This window comes from Heloderma suspectum, chromosome 5 (assembly GCF_057233095.1).
Source record: "Heloderma suspectum isolate Gila_16-S chromosome 5, 16-S_ref, whole genome shotgun sequence".
NCBI lineage: Eukaryota > Metazoa > Chordata > Lepidosauria > Squamata > Helodermatidae > Heloderma > Heloderma suspectum.
This window is the reverse complement of record NC_139462.1, coordinates 61,970,166-61,993,723: the sequence shown is the minus strand read 5'-3', so window position 1 is coordinate 61,993,723 and position 23,558 is coordinate 61,970,166. Positions and strand designations below refer to the sequence as shown.

Genomic DNA, 23,558 nt, shown 5'->3' with positions numbered 1-23,558 from the left:
AAGATCTGTGGATGCTCTATAGTTTTAGAACTCTTTCTTTGAAGACTGGCTGAAGCCTGAGCATCTACCAGTGCATTGCTATATATAAATGAGATTATATGACATCTGCTCAGAGCCTTTGAGACGTGACAGATAAAAAGTTTAACACATTACTCCAAACGTTAAGTGTGAAAAATGTTAAAGCCATCATAAAGCTGTGTTTGCAAGACTGGTACAAAGTTTTCTTGCAGAGATGCACAACCTCTTTCAGCCTGAGGGACAAATTACGTTTTAGAGAAGCTCTCAGGGTGGGCAGGGCTGACAGGAAAATGGGCAGGGTCAAAATGCCATAAACACCAGCATTTTTTAACTTAAAGCTCTCACTGCCAGTAACTAAGTGTTAAAAGAGGCATTTCAACATTTTAGAATGTGAAAAACTGCAGAAAAGCTGAGAAACCACCAAACAGTCAGGAGAAAGGGGATGTGGCCAGAGGACCGAGCATGGCCATCTAGGGAAATTCAGAGGGCTGGATGTAGCTCCCAGGCCTGAAGTCTGCACCCATTTTATCAGCATAACAAGTACTTAAAAACACCAAAATGCAATAACTCACACCTCCAACTATTGCCTCAAGTTTATGAGCTGACCAAAAGAGTGTTCCAACATGCTCTCAACAGTTAGAACCTGCTGCTCTTAGAAGAAGCTTACCTGGAATCTGGAAAGGACTTCCTGGGTCAGAGCTGGCAGGCGAATGAGGATAGGTGCCACTGGTGCTTCCAGGGGAGTTTGGATAGCTGCTGTTGGGCGAATGAGGGAACGGGTGACTGTTGGGCTGCTGGAACGAGTCCGGGAAAGTAGCATTGTGTGGCATGTGAGGCTCATTTTGCCCCAAGTTGCGAAACTGAGCCAGGAGACTGTGCTGAGGGTTGTATTCACTGTGTCTTGGAACGAGCACAGGAGGAAGCACTAGAAAGGGGGAGATAAAAAAAGGGGGAGACTGAAACCTCGTTCACCAGGCCATATTTACACAGCAAAGGCAAGTTGTCCTATGTATGGATGCAATAATAATTACATGTGCAGTAGATGAGGTACTCACATTCTAGGAACAAGCAGGTCTAAGCAAGAACACTTCCTTCTATCCAGTTACTACATAACTTACATTCTTAGTGGACAGATTGACTGCCAGGGTCCACGAGTCATGAGCTCGGTTTTCACAACAGCTGGGAGATAGGTGGGTGGGGGGCGGGGAGAAGAAAGGGGAACTTGCTGCTTGGTCTTCTTATCCATAAAACATGGGACAGCATTTTGTAGAATTAAGGTCAATGTTTACAGTTTTAGCACATTTGAGGTCCCTGCTAACCACATAATGATTTGCAAATCAAAAACCTGCTAATGAGGAAATTCTTCTGAGACAATGATAGCAATACATAGGCCTGTGAACAGAGTTAAGAGACAACAGCTGAAAGTTTATTTTTAGCTTAAGCAATGTGCTAGAAGGTTAATCTTATAATGTTATTCATTTAACTCTATGCCAGTTTGCTTTATTTTTGAAGGGAGTTCATCTGCTTAGCATCCCTGCTTCTGAAGATCTAAGCACAGTTGGAACCCTCTGAAGTTGGGTGGGGTCCAGACTTGAATACTTAGAGAAGACCCACTGAAATTAATGGGACTTAAGTTAGTCATAACTTTATTTCAATGGTTCTTCTCTAAGCATGACTAAGGCAGGATACAACCCATTATTTTTTTCTATCAAAAATATGCCATTTGATAAGAAAAAACAATATAACACTGGGACTCAAGTTGCCTTTTGCTAAAGCTCAGCTCCTCCCCACACTGTGAAGGTAATATCAGAAGCTCCTTTGGCAATGCTGGCACAGGAACAGCTACAGTGAGGGCTTCTCACTCAGGGCCTTGGACTATACACACATAAACATCAATTTATACTCTGCCCTTGGGTATCACTATTTCTAGAGTGGCTAACCATCAAGACAGTAAATACAATGAACACTAACTAAATAACAGAGCAGTAAAACCAGGAAGTTATAGATTGCAGGATAAAAACCAGAATTTAAAATGCCTGGAAAAATAAGTAGGTCCTTGCCTAGTACTGAAAAGCAGAGTGCCACAATTTAGCTTGCTACCTTCATTGGGCTGAGTGATAACCCCTGGTCAGGGTGACAAGAGGAGTTCCAGCATGGAGCTGGATGAGGGCAGGGATCATCCTACCATTGTGCTGAGCTTCAGAGGACACAGCCCAAGTATGGGGAAGACCCCTGCCATCCTCTCCAGCTCCAAGCTGCAGACAAAGGCTGGGCACTGGGAAGCAGGGGTTCTTGGAGCAATGCCCCTACTAAGCACCAACACATGTCCCTTGTTGCTCTCCCCCAGCTCCAAGTGTGAAGCTGGAGTGGGGATGCAGGGATAGTCTTTGCAGCAGTGCTGGGCTTCACAACCTAGCGCAACTGAAAGGATGCCCCACATGCACACACCAGGGCTATGCATGATTGACTTATTTACTTCAGAGTAAGCACGTGCAGATCCAATTCAGATCAGGACCATGGCTCTCTAGGAGGAAGGATTTAATCTTGCTCCCATTTTCGTCCTGAAATTCCACCCCCGCAGCTTAAAAAATAAAAATCATTCCCATTGATTCCAATGGATACACTTTTATCCTCTTTTTAACCCCCCACCTCACCTGTGTGTGGGTATGCATGTGTGTGTAATCTCAGGACTGGGGCCATGCATGCTTACACTGAAGTCAACAAGCCAACCACACTAGTGATTTGAAGAATACTTTGTTTGCACCCCTCCCTCCTCTCTCATTCTCTCTCTCTCTCTCACACACACACACACACACACACACACCAAAAGCTGAAAAGGCTAGGAGCGCAGAGACTTGTTGCTGACTTCATGTAGACAGAACAAGAACAGAGACAAGGCAAGAGCCAGGGTGTTTGGCTGCTTCCAAGTTGGGCTTGGCTGCTGCAAAGGCCAGCCAAGGTTTGTGGGTGAGTGAGTGCCAGGTGAGCTTCCTGGGGCAAGTATTCTGAAAGTGAGGAAGACCGGGCACCACAACCAAGGTGGTTGTGTCCCCGGTCACCACCTGCCTCACCTCAGAAGGCAGGGCACCTGGAACAGAGGCTCTGAAGTTGATCTTAGCGTAGGGGCACACTTGTATAGCTGTAGATAATTCATGATGGAGGAAACACTGCAGCTTGGCTCCTCTCGGCACTGCAGACATCTCAGGAAGGCAGTTCTTTGGGAATATTGTTGCATACTTTGCAAAACTGTCCACAAATATGTTTACAAGACTGAGAACAAGAGACTGGACTTCCCCATCCTCTTCTCCCCCTGCAGCCTCCTGTGCGGCCCTCACTTCTGCTCCAGAGGGTCGCCCAACCCTCAGTACCAGATCTGGGAGGCACACAGGACTGCGGTGGGGCGGGGGGAGATACAAAATCTGCTCCACCATCAATTTTCCTTCTGCTGACAGAAGGGCACCACATACTCTTCTTCCAAAAGGAACAGTTCAGGGCAGCCCACATAGGCCCACCATTCTCTCCTCCCCCAATCACAACCATCCTACAATGTAGGATGGATAGAAGCGACTTGCCAAAGGCACCCAGTAAGCTTCATGACCAAGCAGTGATTTGAACCTAATTTTCCCACATACAAATGCAAATACAACGTTCTGGCCATTGTTTTTTATTCTTCTTTTCAAACACCCCACAGTTACCAACTATTAAAGACCTCTTCCTTTTCCTGCCTATAGACTTCAAGGAATTAAAATGTTGCATCTCCTCACCTCTCACTTCCTGCGGAAGAGATCAAGCCTACAATAATGCAGGCCTCAATTACTGAAACAAATAGCATCTTTCCCATTCTCTCTCATGTTGAAACAATGGCATATGAAACACAGTTGCAAGCCACATCGTTTACTGCTTTTCTAGAATAGCTGGGAGAGAATTTTCAGTGTCCCTTTAATATATCCACTTTTTGAGTGCTAATCAGACTTTCCAAGGGCACAGAGATGCTGGATTTTCCTCGTGAACTACAGACAAAGGGCAAGGAGAAAGCATCACTTTTGGTATGACTTTTCCTTAACAGCTCATGCACATCAAGTCACTGATTTAAGATTCTCCCATACTGTACAAGTAGGCGAGGCTGGGCATCATTACATTTCCCCTTCAAAAAATCCCATTTGCAAAGATCCCAGGCAGAGCCACTTAAAAACACCATGAAGAAGGCATCCCACATAGTTTTGGAGGCAGCTTGTAGTTAATTCACGGGAAGCCCCTGGTTGTCCTTTGCCAACTGCTACTGATTGGACTAATATGAACTGCCTGCCCCAAACATTTGAGGGGGCTTCTGTATCTTCAAGGCACACACAGAAAGGGGCACCTCCACTGGCTATGGCTTCTCCCCATGACTGTGCTAGCTTTTCCCCCGCCACCAATGTGAACATTAAAAGGTACAAGAGCCCTCTAATGACCTGGGTTCCATGACTGCACCCTTGAAGGAGAAAGCTGACCTGCAACCTCTGAGGTCCCAACAAAAACCTACCAGCAATTGGACTGGAGAAAGTACAAGTAGCCTGTTTAAAAAAGAAGACGTTTAGCTTGATCAAGTTAAGACACCTCCACTGTATAAACTAAATTGCTAAAATTCAGCACGGCAGGGGAAGAGGTTAATCTCAGAAGTAGCTGCCAGCCCAGGAGAAGAGGCAAAATTGAAGAGACAGCATGAGACTTCTGCTGTGTTGAGCCAAGCACACCTGTTGCTCCAGAGTAATCAAGAGGCACAGATCTGCTCTTTGGAGAGGTTGCAAAACCCCCGGAGGACACAGCTGTAGAGGTGTTAACTCTTTCCTTTCTCGAATTAAAATGGAAAAGTCTGCAAGGAGTGCAGTTTTATTCTGGTACTTTATAGAGCAATTCCATTGCCACTTATGCCTGCCTTGTTCATCTTGTGACAGTTACTAATGTAAACATGCTTGGTGTACAGTGGTACTGCCAAGCATATTAACTTTACAACAATCTTCCTCTTTCTTGCATGATTCTCTCATCCTTTGCACTTCTGAAGGACTTTGCAAGGCACATGTAACAGCAAAGGCGACACACCAGTGTGCACGTATTACCTCCAACCACATTAGGGCCCAAATGTTTATATCAACCCTAAGCATGGATCATCCTGTCTCCATTTTAGGTAGCCAAGGAGACAAGCCTACTCGTAGGAACCCAGCCAGTTGCGTGGTAGAGATCAAATTTCTCACATAACCTACATCAATAGTTTAAGATTAAACCATGACCAAATAAGGCTATCTTCCCCAGCCTGCTCCTCCTCCAGCATGATGCTGGGACTACAACTCCCAGCATAAAGCTGGGGGGCACCAGGCCAGGGAAGCCTGCAATAAGGTCTTTGAAACTGCAAGTCCAAGAGGTTATGGTTCAGACTGCTAACTTACTCTCTACTTGACAACTTGGTTCTCTCCTTCAACCAACCTGAAGCTTCTTTACTTTTGAAAGTTCACAAGTAGATAAGGAACATCCTGAAACTGCCTTAGAGATATAGCTACTACTTCTAGCTTTTCAAGTGTCGCTTGTCCTGGAGGTCAAACTACTGTCTGCCTTCTTTTGCTCGACTTCACCTTACTCTGCTTCCCTCCCTACCTCAAAAGAAACAATCCAGAGACAAAACCTTCCATATTTAACTGCTTTAGATTACATTTGTTCTTGTATGATTAAATTAAGTCCCCAAAATATTATCCTTCTGCTACTATGTGGCTTCTTGCAAGGTTTTATAATAGATTGGAATGATGCAGATAGACCAGAGATAACTTTATCTGAAGACAGACCAGAACACACAAAACACTTATACCCAAGCTAGGGGGAGGTCACCTAGTGGCCTCCAGATGTTTTGGACTACACCTCCAATAATCCCTGATCACTGGCCCTGCTGGCTGGATCTGATGGGAACTGAAGTCCAAAATATCTGGAAGGCACCAGATTGCCTACTCCAGGGGTAGTCAATTTGAAAGTTTAGGGAAAAACTGAAACTGTGAACTATTTTTCATTTAGAATGATAGGTGAAATGCTTCTTGGTGAAGGTTTTAAATATTATTTTTAGCTGTCCTTTACTCCCTAAAATACTAATATCTATGCAAGACAATCTACAACTTTTCCCAATCTGGAGGGCACCAGGTTGGGGAAGGCTGATCCACACTAGTATTAGGATGCCATAATTCCTGTATATTGTAGACATGTACAACCTGCTTCAGATTCCTCAATCTTCTGTATGTGAGAGAAACTGATCTATGTTTGGAAAGACACACCAAATCAACAACCAAGCTAACGTGAAGTAGAGAAACTTGTTTCAATCCACACACACCATCAATTCACTGAGGCCCATGGAGATAAAGATGAAAGTTCAGAATCTGAAATAGTTGGTTTTTCAAAACCAAATTCCAATTAGAAAAAATGGGAAGAGCGCTATTTAAGGATATATTAACAATAATTGTTTACATGATATGGGTTCCAAATGGCTAGTTTTGTTCACAGCTACTATGGCACACTACTGAAGAGTTCCATGTTACTATACAGCAGCAGTCTTCCTCAACCTGGTGCCCTCCAGAAGTGTTAAACAATTCCCAACCACTGGCCATGCTGGCTGGGAATTATGGGAGATGCAGACCAACACATCTGGAGGGCACCAGTTTGGGCGAAGGCTGCTATACAGTTCAATTATATCACTGAATAATGGTTACTGGGGAACAACAGTGAGAGAAGGTTACTGCGTTCAGGTCTTCCATGTTGTCTTCCTGGAGGAATCTGATTGACCACGGTAAGGAGCAGGATGCTGGACTACATGGACTGCTGGTCTCATCTAGGGCTCATCTTAAGTTCCTAACCAGATTTAAGAATTGTCCTTAATGCTGTGATCTGTGTAAACACTGCTATGTGGACTTGTTTTTGTTTTTTTAAAGAGAGACATCAAATGGACCAAACAATACACAGCAGCTACTGCATCTCATTCCAGTTTTAAATGTCTGACATCCAGCCCAAAACATGAACTGTTTAGGGCCAACATGGCAATCAGTTGAGTGAAGCATAAGGAAACCCTGTTACTAACAGGTGATTTAGGACATTATCCTGTAACTGCATACACCTATTGCACCTTGCTATTTACAGAAATCAACTCAATAGCAAATCAAATCATCAAATAACTGCAGAGCATAAGTTTGAAAACAGCTCATGACTTATTAAAGCTCCAAACAATTTCTAATACAGCCACTTTTTATCTGCCATGACCACTCAAGATAGCAAATATCTCCTTGCATGCCAAGATTAAATATAAGTTAATGCAAAAAGAGAAGCACGAGAAAATTATGTGACTTCTGGAGTTAGGCATTATAGAAGTGACACCAAAATGTCTTTGTTATCATAAACTTCCTAGTACCAAAGAACTAGAAAGTCATTGCAGACACTAGGATCCAGGAGCTGCCACCCTGTATTTCACCAGGATCATCCAGCAAGTCCATATGGATACACTTATAGTCCTACTTTATATCCTCATTAAAGTACCTGAACTCTGCGATATTTCAGGTCTCGAATTATGGGAATTTATGACTACCAAAAAGCATGGATAATTACTTTCCATCTCATATTTCCCACCATCCATTGCTTCTGGAAAAATTCTGGACACTTGCTACAGCCCAATGTGATTCTTTTATTTGCTTCATGTTTTATTCAGTCCCATTAAACAAAGTGGGACTTACTTAAATCGGTATAGGATTCAACCTTACTTTTCATTTAGAAGTAAGTGATCTCATTTAATATCATTGCATGTGTATAGGGACAGGCAAAAAGAATTTGTTTTTTGCTTAGAAACAAAAAGGATGTGGGCTGCAAGGCCAGAGGGTTTTTGGATTACAATCCTAAATTGTATTAAAGCTCTGTTTCATTGCAAACCAATGTTTATTATAACAACTTGTTAGTAGCCATGCATGCTCAGTAAATACATGAATTTCAAAGTGTGAGAATACATTTAAATATATATTATTTAAATCAATTACTTAAGAACAAAAATCAGTTTTCTTGAGAATTTAAACCACTAATTTAAAGCAGGGCTACCACGGACTTTAGGCTTGTGTAATCTACTTTGTTTTTTACTTGATCCCAAGGTACACCAGATAGAGCCAGGTTCAAAAACAGTGGTCCAGGAAGGGACATGGATATGCAGAATAAGGCACCTCCAAGCAGGTGGTCAGCCAGAACTGGAGCACCTTCTCTCTCTCTCTCTCTCTCTCTCTCTCTCACTCACACACACACACACACACACACGCGCGCGCGCGCGCGCGCACCTCCTTTCACAAACAAATCTAATCCAGTTTCTCTCCAAGCTTTCTTGCCTAATTTAGGATGGGAGGGGGAGGCTTTGCTGCTATTACTATTTTTAAACCATTAGGAGTTGGAAACCCTTGCTGAACCACTGCAGGTCACCTGGAGATCTACCAGTAGATCCCGAACTACCCTCTGCCTGCCCACTTCCCATTTAAAGTTACCTTGATTTAAGTTTAATCCACCCTGTCATTTACCCTGTCATATAAATTAGTCTGGGCTTCTCCACAGTTGAGAGCTGTTCCTTCCTGAACTACAGAAGGTCACCTAATATTTGAGAACACTCAATTTAATGTTGACAGTCTACCTTTCTTTAAGGGGCACTTACATTTCTCTCAGGATAGAACAAATTTCTTTTTTGCCCTTCATATTACCATCCTGTCTCTTTTTCTCCTCAAGTCTATTATTGTCCAATATTCTCTTCCAAAATAATGCTGGTAACAAGGAGACCAACATAGAGCTGGCTTACTCTCCTCTTCAAGCACAACCCTGTCATCTAGCCAGAAGAAGAGCTGGGAATACCAAGCGGAGTTCTTCCAGGTAAAGGATAGACTCTATGACCCAGTTTGCATGGTGTTCCCATGGGTTGTTGAAAACACAGTGGGAACGACCAGGAGTGCTAGTTCCTACTCACTCCCACTGTGATAAACCCAGGGATGCTCCATCTGAACCCAGAACTCTGGGTTAATCCCCCAACAATCCAGAGTTCTGGGTTTGGACATCACAACAAACAACCCCCACCAAGAGTGGGGGCACGCTCAGGAACCAGCATGCATGCTCCTGCTCGATTTCTCAACAACCCATGGTTGTTAACCATGGGTTGTTATGTGTAAACTGGGCTTATATTAATTAGCCAGAGAAGGTTATACAGCTATAACCTCTGTGTGTGTGTGTGTGTGTGAGAGAGAGAGAGACAGACAGACAGACAGACAGACAAGAAGACATTGTAGTTTTCACCAGCTCCCAATTCTATCAGGACATTAGCAGCTGGATCTTGCTAATTTCTTGGTAGACAAAACTCTAACCTCTTCATTGGATTTGAAAGGTACATTTATGTAAAAAGAGCATTTCATCTCATCAGCTAGGCTTGAACCAAAGCTTAGCATTGCAACAGAAAAGTTAGCAGAAAAATAAATTCTGCAGTTAACTGAAAGGTGAGCATTACCCAAGGAATGACCAATACGACTACTAGGCAGCAAAAAATAAAAATAAAAATGCAAACTTGAAATTAAGTGCTATTCATCCAAGTACCTTCACACGTTGACCAAAACACTGAAAGGTGGGACCAGATTTACTTCTTGCTGAACCACTGGGTGAAATACGATCTGCATGCTTTCCTTTATGTCTCCATAAATAAAAAAGACTCCTTGTTCCTATGGCTCTTACATAAATAAATCAGAAGATCCCTTAACAGGAGTCCACCCTGAAAATAAATTTATTTTAAAACATTTATATCCTACCTTATCTCTGAAGAGTAAACAAGTAAATAAATTAAACCATTTAAAATATCCTTCCAATTTACAGTATTACAAACAAAAACCGCAGCAGAAAAACACAAAACACCAATCAAAATATTTAACATATTAGGTAGAGATGAATTAATAACAAGTTAAAATTATACACTGAAGGCCTTCTTAAAAAGGAAAGTCTTCATCAACTTCTCCAAGGTCACAAGTGAGGAAGTTAGACAGGCTCCCTTCTAACGGAGTTCTACAGTTTAGGCATAGAGCAAACACATAAGCTAATGAAATATGTATACTAAAAATACGTTTTTGTATATTTCTGTATATTTGATGTAAACAGCCTACCATTCCCTTCAGTGATCTAAAACAACTGAAATCATATCCTCAGCAGTTCAATCCAAAATTCAGTGCTGAACTTGCTGTTGAAGTGGAAGACAATGTTGAGTTCTGAAATGCATCAACTCCATAATTCCAAAACTCACTCAGGCCCAATTTGCACAATCACCATGGTTTAAAAATGCCACAGTAGCTTGTTTATGCTGTGGCATTATGCCATTCTCCTCATCCCAGAATGCAGGACACAGAATAATGGGCTCAAGTTGCAAGAAGCCAGATTCCGGCTGAACATTGGGAAAAACTTCCTGACTGTTAGAGCAGTACGACAATGGAACCAATTCCCTAGGGAGGTAGTGGGCTCTCCCACACTGAAGGCATTCAAGATGAGGCTGGACAGGCATCTGTCAGGGATGCTCTGACATGGATTCCTGCATTGAGCAGGGGTTGGACACAATGGTCTTGTAGGCCCCTTCCAACCCTACTATTCTATGATTCTATGGTGTGTGCTGGGCACCATTTTCCTAATTACCTGTCCAGGCATGGCTTGTTGCATCATTCGAACCTGGCCAGTATTACTTCTTGGAGGGGGAACAACCCTCAAATAATCCAACAACAGGCCATGGGTTACTTGAGGGCTGTTTCCCCCTCCGACAAGCCATGCTGCCCAGGTGCAGACAATTTAACAAGCCATTCCCCAGGCAGGTAATTAGGCAAACAGCACCCGGCACATGCTGGCACTTGTCACAGCTTTAACAAGCTGTTGTGGCTTGTTTAAGCCGTGGTGATCATGTGAACCGGGTCTCAAAATTGATCTAAAGTTAAATGACTAAAAATGAACTCCAGAATTCCAGTAGTTTCCCAGCTGAACTCACTCTTTAAAAGGCTGGTCTACTAATATCCATTTTGAAAAGCTTCTCAGAGCCCAATCCTATGCACATGTACTCAGAGGTTAAGTTCCATTTGGCCCACCAGGTATCCAGGTGCATGCGGTCATACCTTATATCAGCAGTGGGCCACATGTGGCCCATAAACTGCATATGACCCCCGATGCCCCCACAGTGAGGCCCCAGACACCCCCACTGCCCCTTGATATGCCTATTTTATTGTTACTAGAAAACGAGTTTTTAAAACATTGCAGCTTGCTGCCGATAATTGGCAGCAAACTGCTATGCAGGCTCAGAATGGACAATTGTAGTTTGAAAAGAAGCCACATTTGACCATTCCAAGATCCCCTAGCTGCTACAGAGGCACAGAATGGACATGTTTCGCTTGTTTTGGTTACTTTTAAAGCCCCTTTTTTGGGGGGGGGGGAGAACAGTCCATGGCAGGTCCGGGGAGTGGGGAGAATTGGTTCCCAGACTGTCAGCAATTGTCCACCGTTGCCTTATAAAGACATACATCATAGCCTTGGTAGGGTAGGCATTCTTATATGAATAAAAATTAATCAATCATTATTGCTGTATAGCAGTACAGAGATACCCAACCTGTGTGACTTGCATTATTTAGGTAACTTCCACACAGTCCTGAAGTCTACTGTTCTGCAGTCCACTCACTGAGTACAAGATCTACACTTAAGTTTTTAAGAAACTGGTCCAAGTAACAAATAAATGCATATACATCATTAACAAATATAAGCAATGGTAGTCATGTTGGCCATAAAAAAAATTTCAAGTAACAGCTTTATTAGGGTCAACTCAGATCACAAAATAGTGTACAACAGTGTGTTGAGTTCCACAGAACCCTTCATCGGGCAGATGGGAAACAAAGCAAACAAGGGTGGGGATAGAGATGTGAAAGCCTGGAAAAAACACGGAAACATTCAGGGGGAAAACACTGGTTTGGGGATTATGAAATTTTCTTTCAAATGATGAATAAAATGTTTAAGAGCCAATGTCCAAATGCTGCTGTCCTGTCTTTACACACACATACCCTCCCAAATGTTTTCTAAAAAATACATAATGTAAGACTAGAGATATAAAATTTCTGGAAATTTGGAAGCCATCGGGTCATTTAAAAAAAATCTCTATAATATTCCCACCAGTTATTTCTTCCATTCCTTATTAAGACTGATCTAATTGTATCTTTTACCCTTAGACGTTTAGGGATGTTTCATATGCTGGATTTCCCAATATGTGCCTAGAATCACCATATAATATGTGAAAAGATGTGCATTCTTGACCGTTTTGGTTTTATTCTATGGAGACCTGTGTTTCTGAGCTTGTTCTGGTTAGATGCTGTAGCAGTCAATGTAGTTCTAAAACCCTCATGGGAGGGAAACACTTTAAATTATCCTGCCACTACCACCACATGGGACAGAACAACCAAATGTTTCTTTGTTTGGAAAACAAAAACAAAACATCAAAGCTTGGATCTATGTAACTCACTGCCACAGCTTTTAAGAAGTTCCCAAACAGACCTCACTGCTATGGCACACTCCCTCAGGGCGCAATCCTATCTAGATAGACGCCGTCTCCAAACTTGGAGGTGACCGCCTATCCAAAGCAAGGCAGAAGAAGCATGGAGGGGATAATTCCCTCTGTGCTCCTCCTGCCCTGCTTTTTCTGCTAGACAGCAGATTGCGGTTGTCTAGCCACAGGAGCTGGGAAGGAGGCTCCTGTACGACACATAGGATGTGTGGCACAGGCAGCTATGCTCTCCCCACCCTGGAACGCCCCCAGCCACGCCCCTTTCTGGCCACTCTGTGCTCCTCTTGCAAGTGTGGAGGATGGGGATGTGGGGGGGGGATCAATTCTCCGGGTAACAGCATATCCTATGGCCGTCTAGCCGCTGCCTAGTGGCCACAGGATTGCTCCCTCAGTTATAAAACCTTTAACTGCTGCCACCAAAATAAAGCCTCTATACCTAAAAGGATCTCAGTAGCCTGGTTCCTATGGCATAGGGTATGGGATTGACATCACCACTAGAAACAACCTTTCAAAATGAACAAAAATTAAAATATTTATTAAGGGGGACAATGTCACTCTTCAAACAACAGCTTGAGATTGTTTAAAGGGACTTGAATTAAATACGTTTATCATTCCTAATAGGTAAGGGAGTCTTCCCCAGGTATATAAGCTCTCAATAACTTTTCCTTTAGACCAGATTTTCCCAAACTCTACCCCACCCGATTCCTTGGAAACCAGAACAGTTGCTGTATACCAACCTTCCTCTATCTTCACGTCTTCCTGCTTCTTCTGGTTTCTAGGAAAATTCAGATATTACCATAATTCTGTGAAAGTTCAGAATCACTCCCAAATCAAACAAGGGACCTCATCCTGAGAATACTCAGCTAACTCACACAAGACCTGCATACTCAATTCTAAAAAGACCATACCATAATGCATCAATGCATAAATCCTTTAGCACTTTTACAGCAAGTAATTGCAAATAAGAATTACTCAAAATTCTACATTTATGTTGATTTGGAAAGGTTCCTCCTCTTGGCAGCTTCTGTGGTCTCCTCCCCTCCCCCGGGACCCTCCCCTACCCCCGTGAACCCTTTTCACCTTGTCCATGCTCTTTTTCCGAGCAGAGAATGTAGCTGGCACTGAGAGAACAGCGTCAGCTATGCAGGGGTGGCGAGCGCAGTTCCTGGGAACCGTGTTCAGACCTCTGGCTCAGACCTCGGTTCTCAGAAACCGAAAAATCCTATGGCCCTTTGGACAGTGTCGGGTGGCCATAAGATTGCTCCCTCAAAAATAAACCCATTGCATGTGCTGTCTTATTTGACAGACTCTAGCAAAAGAGAAATTCAGAGCAAGGGGTGATTTCCCACAGCCCTCACTATATACTTTCCAACTTCTCTGATTTGTATGCGGTATCACTGGGTGTGTATTCAAAGGTCTTCTGCAAGCCACCACCCTTCACTGTTGAATGCAATGGTTTCTTTGGGGGAAAGCTGGAGGAAGGCTCTTCTTCTACTTTTTTCCTGTTAACTGTTGCTTAAAGGGGTTCTTGCTCTGAGCCTTCAGGTTTGGATGGGTACAATATTTTAAATGTAGACTACAAAAATAAACTCTACTGTTCGTGCCTCAGCAAATCTGAATATTCCATATCATGTATGCTACTCAGGAAGAGGCTACCTGAAGAAACCTTGTCTCAATCCTCTAAGGCAGCCTTCCCCAACCCAGCGCCCTCCAGATGTTCTGGACTTCAACTCCCATTAGGTGGAATCAGTGTGGCTAAGGAATGCAGGGAATTGTAGTCCAAAACATCTGGAGGGCACCAGGCTGGAGAAGGCTGCTCTAAGGAATATCACAAATCTACAGACAGTCACCTTGACTTAAGGAGAGAATTTCCAGCCCTCTTAGTGTCCAGTGGGGTGAGTCCAAAGGCAACAGCAACCCCCCGCCCCCATTAAAATAAAAAATAAAAAATGAGGTCAACACCATAAGTTATTCATCCCACCAACATTTACAAGGAAACCAGAAGCTAGTTGTGTCTTCAAGTGTTTTAGACCATGTATCAGGCAAGTGTACCAGAATTTCAAAGAGAATAGGACAGAGGGATTTTTAGATCTAACACCATAGCATTACTACTAGCTGTTGATCCAGGGTATGTTTTGGCTTATGACAAACCAATTCAATTGCAATCCCAGCCTGCAGTCTAAGAAAAAAAAAAGTGTCCAGCTCTTCACTCAAGTGCAAAAAGACATCCTCCGGTGTAAAAAGGAAGCATTAGCGTGGCAGACCCATATTCCAAATAGATTGCCAGTTTTTCTTTCTAGTGACATTTATGCCTTCAGTACCTGATTGCACTATATGCAGAGATCCCCCATGATGAAAATTAAAAAGCTTTTAACATGGAGATGTAATGCCTTGCCTCCTGATTTGTCCGTCGTGTAGAATTGCTAGAGAACTCTGCCATTGGGAAGTGGTGAAGAGTTGCAAACTTAATTGTAGGGCAGATAGTAAGGAAAGGGAACTATAGCTCTTCAGTATTGGATCAATCCAATTAACATGCAATATTGCATGATTTTTAAACACATTATTTGAATTACTTGTTTCTTTTGCCATTTAATCGTACAGCCAAAACAGTGTGCTTTAAGTCAGTGGAGTCTTAAGAATGCAACTAGAACACACCTAAGTCTAAGAATTTAACTTAAAAATGCAGATACTAGGGAAACCTAGCCTGGGAGGAGAACATTAACTTAATTGTTTGAAAGTGTGCTGCGTTGAGATATGCAACATGTTTCAGATATGTCTGCAAAAGTGAAAAAATAGTTCTGTATCTTTCAAGGTAACAGGTAGCTAGAGTTGGATTGCTTCCACTGCATCATATGAAAAAACGCTTCCCAAAACCAACCCCTGCGCCAAAAGATAGCCACATTGGTCCATGAGAAAAAAATCCAAAATCCACAGTTGGGCAGTACTGTTATTAGGATCAACCAAAATGCCACAAGTGTGCGCAAGCTTTCGAGTTCTCCAAAACCCTTCATCAAGCTAGACTGTACAAAAAGCAGGGATGGGGGAAGAAACAGAAAAGTCCAACATTTAGGCCAGATGTTGTGGCCACGTGGTCTACAGTCTGGACTCAGTCTGAAGATGGGGTTTGCAGACTGAATGAGTGCTGCAGGTATCACACAAAAAGTTTTCAAGATAGAATTCACATTAACACCTCCAGCAAAATAACTGAGCCCTTCACTACATCACCACACTTAGAATCCAACTGTTCCTTCCTCTAGGACTGGTTAAGCAAAATATTCTTACGAGCTAGATTTGGCATAGTCTTTAAACTACAACACTATTGTATACACAACACATATGACAAAAAGTTTTGTACAGTCAGTTACAGTTAGCTATCACAGACATGCCTGCGCAAGGCACTTCTTTCCGACAATTGTGCTGGAGTGTTTGCCAAATGACGACAAGCTTCCCCCATCACGTCTTCCTCCTCCTATCACCACATATATGCAGCACACTACCAGGAAGCAAGCTGATGAAGCTTGAATTCTCCAAGCTTTGAATTGCCTGTTAAAGTTACTCCTTCCCTTCAACCGCAGCTAGCCATCTCAGCTTTCCTGCTGACGTATCACTTTTCAGAGTGACTACCCCCTAAAAAGGTCTCTATAGTACAGGTTTTCTAGAGCACAAGTATGCGGTTTGGGGTACTAAAATCTCTCTATCTTTTATCCATAGCAGTCTCTCCCCCCAGCTGAAGGGGGGGGGGGAGTGGCAATCAATTATTCAACAACCGTATGCCAACTAATTCCCTTAAAATCGGTTCTTCATATCTGATTCTGCAGATCCTCACACAGTACGTAACTATGTGTTCAGTTTTATCCATCTCATTTAATGTTGATAATTTCTTATAAACCAAAGATGTCCTAAAATCTACAACTAACCAAGGGCTTATCCATAGGCTTGTCCTATGTAGATCAGTAGATTTACTAGTCTCATGGGCTTTAGAGCAGGCGTCCCTCAAATGGGGCAGAATAACCATTATTAACTTACTGTATTATTAAAAGAGAGTTACACAGTACTTGTAGCACAGATTGCAGCTATCATCCACAATCCCAACCACATTTAAATCCAAGAGTGAAGTACAACGAGAATTTATACTCCAAGTACTGGATGTCTATTTGAATACTTAAGTGCAGTAAGTCATCATTATATGATAGCCCAGCAGCAAAACTAAGATAACCAAAGACAGACCCCTCACCTACTGAAATATACAACTCATTTATCTGGTTTAGTGGTCCTGTCATCTTAAAGGTGATTGTAGCTGGACCATCTGGATAAGGCATACATAAGCAAATAAATAACTGGAAAGCTTATAACAAAGGTACCTACCAGGACTTTCCACTCGCTTATAATGATAGGGATTGATGCAAACCTCCTTCTGCTTTGAACCAAAGGGAAACTCACAGCATTCCAGTGGTTTGAGTTCATGATGGCTCTGCAGATCTGGCCAGCGCCACACACGGCAATAAATTACATGGGGTAGCCCCTTCCGATGTGAGACCTGAAGCCTGCCATCTAAGGAACGAGGAATTGTGACACAGTTGCTGGGCTGACCTGGACAGCTTAACGCCTTCTCCAACTCTTCCATTGCTCCTTTTTTCTTCTTCAGTTTTTTAACTAGGGCATCAACAGCTTTCTCTGCCCATTTTTCCTCTTCATCCCCTTGCTTCCAACCCAGCAGTCTTTTAACAGCAGGGCTTGTGAAGGAGAACAAACTCGTCACATTCATGGCGACTAGTCAGAAGAGGTACACATGCACAAGCTCTAAAACTAAAACTACAAATCCTATAATGGCTTGCAGCAACAGTCTTGAACAATAATGTACTATCCCTTTAAGATTTCCAATCCAGAAGTCTTGAAAAGTGAAACTAACATTCCAGCAGGACAGATGTTGTCTCTAGTCTTTTGGGTTCCAAATCAAAGTCAGGCACCTAGAGAAGGTAAAAGTGGGAAAAGGAAAGACAAGTTCTCTTTAATACATACGGTTTTAACAAACCCAAATCCTACACCACTCTATTATAGTATTGGCCGAATCCAGGATCTGGTAGATTATTATATAGGGGAAGGCAACCTGGTGCCCACCAGATGTTTTGGACTAGAACTCCCATCAGCCCCAGCCAGCATGGCCAATGGACAAGAATTATGGGAGCCGTAGTCCCAAAACATCTTGAGGGAACCAGGCTGCCTACCTGTATTATAGAACACAAAGCCTAGGGAATGTTTCTCAGGCATTTGCATAGGAACAGAACAGATGCTTCAGTTGGCTCATTTAACGCTTCCTGTTAAGAGATAAAGCCAGTTCCCCCCCCCCCCAACCTCCAAACAGCATTCAAAAATGTAGTTAAGGCAGCACCAGGGGGCAGGATACACCACATGCTAGCTAGGAATTACTGGAGCTGCAGCCCAGCACATCTGGAGGGCACCAGGCTGGGGAAGACAGGCATACACAATTGTATGTGATACTGGGCTAGGCTGAATTTTGTCTTGCTGGAAGAGGCATACTTAGGAGCACCCAATTCAGGTTATGCTTCAACTGACAAGCGACCCGCAGAATGTCATTTCAATATTTAAGAGACAAGTTGGTGGAACATGGGAATGGACATAGTAGAGTGGTAGCACAGTTGCTTTGCATGCAAGAGGTCCCAGGGTCAATCTCTGGCATCTTCAAGTAGGGTTGGGAAAGCTCCTTCTCTGAACCCTTGCAGAGGTACTGCCAGTCACGCAGCGCAGACAATACTGAGCTAGATGGACCAGCGGTCTAGCTCAGTTTAAGGCACCTTTCTATTCTAGTAAAAACGGTAGATCATGCAAGGTCAGTCAGCCCACCCCTGCTATACAGTCCAAGGAAATTAAAAAGCAGAGGCTAAAAGATAGCATTTGAGATGTAGGATAATACTAGGGGGGTTCCTTTCTTTCTATCAGAGTTCAATAATTTTACAAGAAATAATATTCCAGAAGCCATCAGAGAAACAGATCCCTTGCTTTAGTCTTCCCCACCATTCCCAAACTATTTTAGAGCATAAGATCCATCTCTGTTAGGTACAGGATCAATTTTAAACTATTTTTTTAACTCCCAATATTTGGGGAACTTAGAAAAGACACCAAATGTAGAGGTTTAGCTGTCAGGGTGGATTGAATTGTTTTTTTATTAAAGTTTTGGGGTTGGTTTGTTTTTTAAAAGAATAACCTGGTTAAATTTAAATTTGAGGACACAAGTTAGGCCAGAAGAGAATCACTTTGGTGTCAAAGGCTGCTTTTCTATGTAAATTAAGAATAATGAGAAAATATATATTTGAGGTTTAGCATCATATGGCATACAATAAAGTCATATGTTGTTGTTGTTGTTGTTCAGTCGTTAAGTCGTGTCCGACTCTTCGTGACCCCATGGACCATAGCACGCCAGGCCTTCCTGTCCTCCGCTCTCTCCTGGAGTGTGCTCAAGTTCATATTCACTGCATCGGTGATGCTATCTAGCCATCTCATCCTCTGCCGTCCCCTTCTCCTTTTGCCTTCAATCTTTCCCAGCATCAAGATCTTTTCCAGGGAGTTTTCTCTTCGCATTAGGTGGCCAAAGTATTTCAGCTTCAGTATCTGTCCTTCCAATGAGCACTCAGGGTTGATTTCCTTTAGGATTGACTGATTTGACCTCCTTGCAGTCCAGGGGACTCGTAAGAGTCTTCTCCAGCACCACAGTTCGAAAGCATCAATTCTTTGGCGCTCAGCCTTCCTTATAGTCCAGCTCTCACAGCCATATATTACTACTGGGAAAACCATAGCTTTGATTAGACGGACCTTTGTCAGCAAGGTGATGTCTCTGCTTCTTACTATGCTGTCTAGGTTTGCCATAGCTTTCCTCCCAAGGAGCAAGCATCTTTTAATTTCATGGCTACAGTCACCGTCTGCGGTGATCTTGGAGCCCAAGAAAGTAAAATCTGTCACTGCTTCCATTTCTTCCCCTTCTATATGCCAGGAAGTGATGGGGCCAGATGCCATGATCTTCGTTTTTTTATGTTGAGTTTCAAACCAGCTTTTGCACTCTCCTCTTTCACCCTCAACAAGAGGCTCTTTAGATCCTCTTCGCTTTCTGCCATTAGGGTGGTATCGTCTGCGTATCTGAGGTTGTTGATAATTCTCCCTGCAATCTTAATTCCGACCTGTGATTCATCCAACCCGGCATTTCTCATGATGTACTCTGCATATAAGTTAAATAAGCAGGGTGACAATATGCAGCCTTGTCGTACTCCTTTCCCAGTTTTGAACCAATCAGTTGTTCCATGTCCGGTTCTTACTGTTGCTTCTTGACCCTCATACAGGTTTCTCAGGAGACAGGTAAGGTGGTCTGCTACTCCCATCTCTTTCAGAATTTGCCACAGTTTGTTGTGATCCACACAATCAAAGGCTTTAGCGTAGTCAATGAAGCAGAAATAGACATTTTTCTGGAATTCTCTTGCTTTCTCCATGATCATATACTATTTTGTTATTATGGGCTCCATACTGGGAGTAAGTCACTGGAACCAACCTCTGGCCCCAGGGGATCCCATCCTGTATATGACCTGCTGTATCCATCTCAATAATCTTGAATACTCCTATTTTGGGACTCCAGCTATCTGAGCTCTGGAGTTTGCTCACTACAAATTATGTTTATTCTTAGTGACCCCTAAACTGCAACAAGCAAATGTTTTGGATTGTTAGTTACTTTGTGTTTCTGGGGTTGGAGTGGACAAGGTAAAGTGAGACAAAGCAAAGCAAGAGTAGAAAGAGAAAGGTTTTTCAGTGTGCTTCTTCATGATTGAAGTTAACCACTACTCAATCTGTGTATCATTTTCATATTCATATATGTATATTATAAGAGATCTACATTGTAACTCTACATTGATCTACATTATGAATTCAAATATGTGTGTGTGCACTCTGTGGTATATGTTCTCTAACTTCTGTTGCTTTAAGATCCAAAAAGATGAAAGATGTTAGGTAGGTGTTTTGAAATAAACATTCCAAGCCTAAGTTAGCCAAGCTTCTAGTTTCCATGAATCTTAAAGTGCCTTCTTCCTTCTGAGCTTTTGCCAATACAGTCAGTCCATTTTCTTTTCTGCCACTTTTGGTTTTTGCAATACATCATTCCCTGTATTGCTTGGAGCACAAAGTGGTCTTATCAGTTAGACGTACACAGAACAACTAATCTGAGTCATCATATGACACCAACTCCCCTCTTTCCCAAATAAATATACCTTTCTGGGAAAGATTATTCTGTATTTCCAGCAATCCAACAGCTTACCAGCCCAGGGCCAGCTGAATTCCTCTCTCCCCACACCCAAACTTACCTTGGCCCTAATTTTATCATAATCTGGTTTTGATCCAGCTTAGCATCCACTGTTTTTACATCAAGGGTGACAAAGTTTTATTATTATTTTAAATATTAGGGACCTAAACCCCATTCCTCTTTGTTAGTTTAATTTAAACCTTTGGATGTCATGCAAATACTTGATTTAAGCACACCTTTAGCATAAAAGTTATAATGACCAATTCCACTCAAATTTACTTCTGTCCAGACACCAAACTGGAACATTATACCTTGGAATTCCCACTTCTCTGAATTTTGCGATGCAGTTTTTGGCTCACAAAACATATCAAAATGCTTTTTTAAAAAAATGTATTTCATGATAAAATACATTTAGAAACGTATATTGAGAGAAAATATGTTCAATATGTATTTATGAATTTTTGTCTAGATTTTAAAAATGCACATTAATGTAGAAACAGATGGCATAGTCCAATGAACACATACATGTGAAATTTACATGGATCAGAAATAGACTGATCCATCCATACCTCTAAGTGCCCCAGCCAGCTGAGGAGAGGCCATCTTGGTTGTGGCGTCCTGCTTTACAGAATTTGAGAGAGAGAGAGAGAGAGAGAGAGAGAGAGAGAGGCTCGCCAGCCACCTCCCACCATGAATGAAATGATAATTTTCCAGAACTATTACATCATCATTTGCAATTGCACCACTATTTTACTACACAGGCCAAGAGCAATCCAGAGGGAATTTTGAAGATAATGTGTTTACTCTCTCTCAAGTTCAAAACTCAGAGTATATTAAGCCAATGGAAGTGTGCACACATATACTATAGGATAGTTATCTCAAGTAACTGATTAGAACCAAACATAAATATATGTCTTCATGTTCTCCTTATTCAGTATTGGAATGGTTTCAAAAGCTCTACCTTGAAGGGTCAGCTAGCTAGTTGAATCCTGTTGGAATCCAAATACGCTGCTATAGCTGCGTTGGGGAAGAAAAAGAACTTTCAGGATCTTATTTCAAGATTTGCTGTTAGCCACAGTAAGGCTGAAGTGTTGTCTGGTGGGAGGGAAGGGAGCCTTGTCAATTATTTTAAAATGTATTCAGAATTGTAGGAATCCAAGGGCAGTATCCGACGGGATCATTGTGCAAACAGGCCTGCCTGCCAATTCCACTGCACAAGCAGGACTCAGCACTTGTGCAACAGAGATTTAATGCTTCCTACAGGAAGCCCCAAAATGAGGGTAAATGCTTGTTTCTGGACTGGGACAGGTCAGTGGAGTTCCTTTATGTGAGCTCTGTTGACCTGCCCCAGTCCAGAAACTAGCATTTCTGCTCATGTCAGGTTGCTCCCGGAAGCGCTAAATCTCCATTGTGTAAGTGGCGGGTTTCACTTGTGGGACAGAATCAGTGGGGGTGCAATGGAACTGGTGGAGGGGAACCCCCTGGGGGATACTGTCCATGATCTCTTCACCCAGAATCCATTTTTCTAGGTATGGGGAAACTTGGTACTAAACTAAATCTCACACCTTGGAACGCCCAACCAAATTATTTCCTAGTATAGTTGAGCCATCAACCTCAAACTATGAACCATTCTGAATTGAGGGAATTCCCTGATGGATGAGCCTTCCTTTCCGACCAGAGGGCTGACTTTTTTTTTTAAAGCCACTCTAACACACTTTACACAGCACTTTATTCTGAAAAGGAGTATAGGAGCGCCATCACTATGGTTAGAAACAGAAATATATATGGAAATTCTATGGTATTCTAGGTTATTATGGCTGTTTTATCGATTCCTGTGCTGCTCATTGTTTATTATATTGTATTCTTTCTTTTAAATATTTGTATTGTATTTTATATTTTTAACTGTGCTTTAAAATGACATTTCAGTTTTTTAACTGGTTGTAACCTGCCCAGAGAACATTAGTTATTGGACGGATTAGAAATGTACTAAATAAATAGAATAAATATCCAGTATTTAAGCCATGAGTGAAGAGAACAGGGAGATCTGTGTGCACCGGTAGGGAATGTAGGATCCTGCATCGTTAGCATTGCCCCTACAGTCCTTTCGTTATTTGCTTTCCAAAATTCACATTCTCTGCAGCATGTGTGCTTACAATGACAGTGAAAGATTAGAATTTGAATTTTCATACACAAGATATACAAAAGTGAAATAGCAGACATTTCTGCCTATATTTAGATCTGCCTGGTAGTTCTGTAGTTCACAGGCTGAGCCAAGTATATTCCCTACGGACTATGCATGAGGCACATACTTGGTTCAGCCTATGGACTCCTCTTAAGGTTCTTTGGGAGATCTAAACAGGAGCTGCCAAGTGCTGCTGCAGGAGCAAGGACAGCCTGAGATCAGTGGTCCCAGAGACATGGCATAGGTATTTAGGTACCACATTATTTGCTGCAGGAAATGCAATGCACATGCCACATTAAAGTGGACAGTGTGATGTGCGGGCTTGCCTCCACTGTCAGTTACCTCATGTAAAGGATACACATGTCACTCCAGTTCAGTCCCTCACTTCACTCTGTGGAAAGCAGTAGGAAGAAAGAGGACTAGATGAACAAAGATTTCAGTTGACAGACACCCCTCCCCACTGAACAGTACTGTGCTGCAGG

At 42.5% G+C, this 23,558-nt stretch overlaps 1 protein-coding gene across 2 annotated transcripts in view; it reads right to left on the bottom strand.

Annotated features, from left to right (window-relative positions):
- The window catches only part of SMAD1 (SMAD family member 1), a 54,487-nt gene that overhangs the window by 15,830 nt on the left and 15,099 nt on the right, over positions 1-23,558 (bottom strand). For both annotated transcript variants that reach the window (XM_084856196.1, XM_084856195.1), the window contains exons 2-3: positions 16,964-17,565; positions 686-943 (exon numbers count right to left, since the gene is read on the bottom strand). In XM_084856196.1, coding sequence (XP_084712322.1) covers positions 686-943; positions 16,964-17,363 — 658 coding nt within the window. In that variant the 5' untranslated portion in view covers positions 17,364-17,565. The remainder of the gene's footprint in view (positions 1-685; positions 944-16,963; positions 17,566-23,558) is intronic.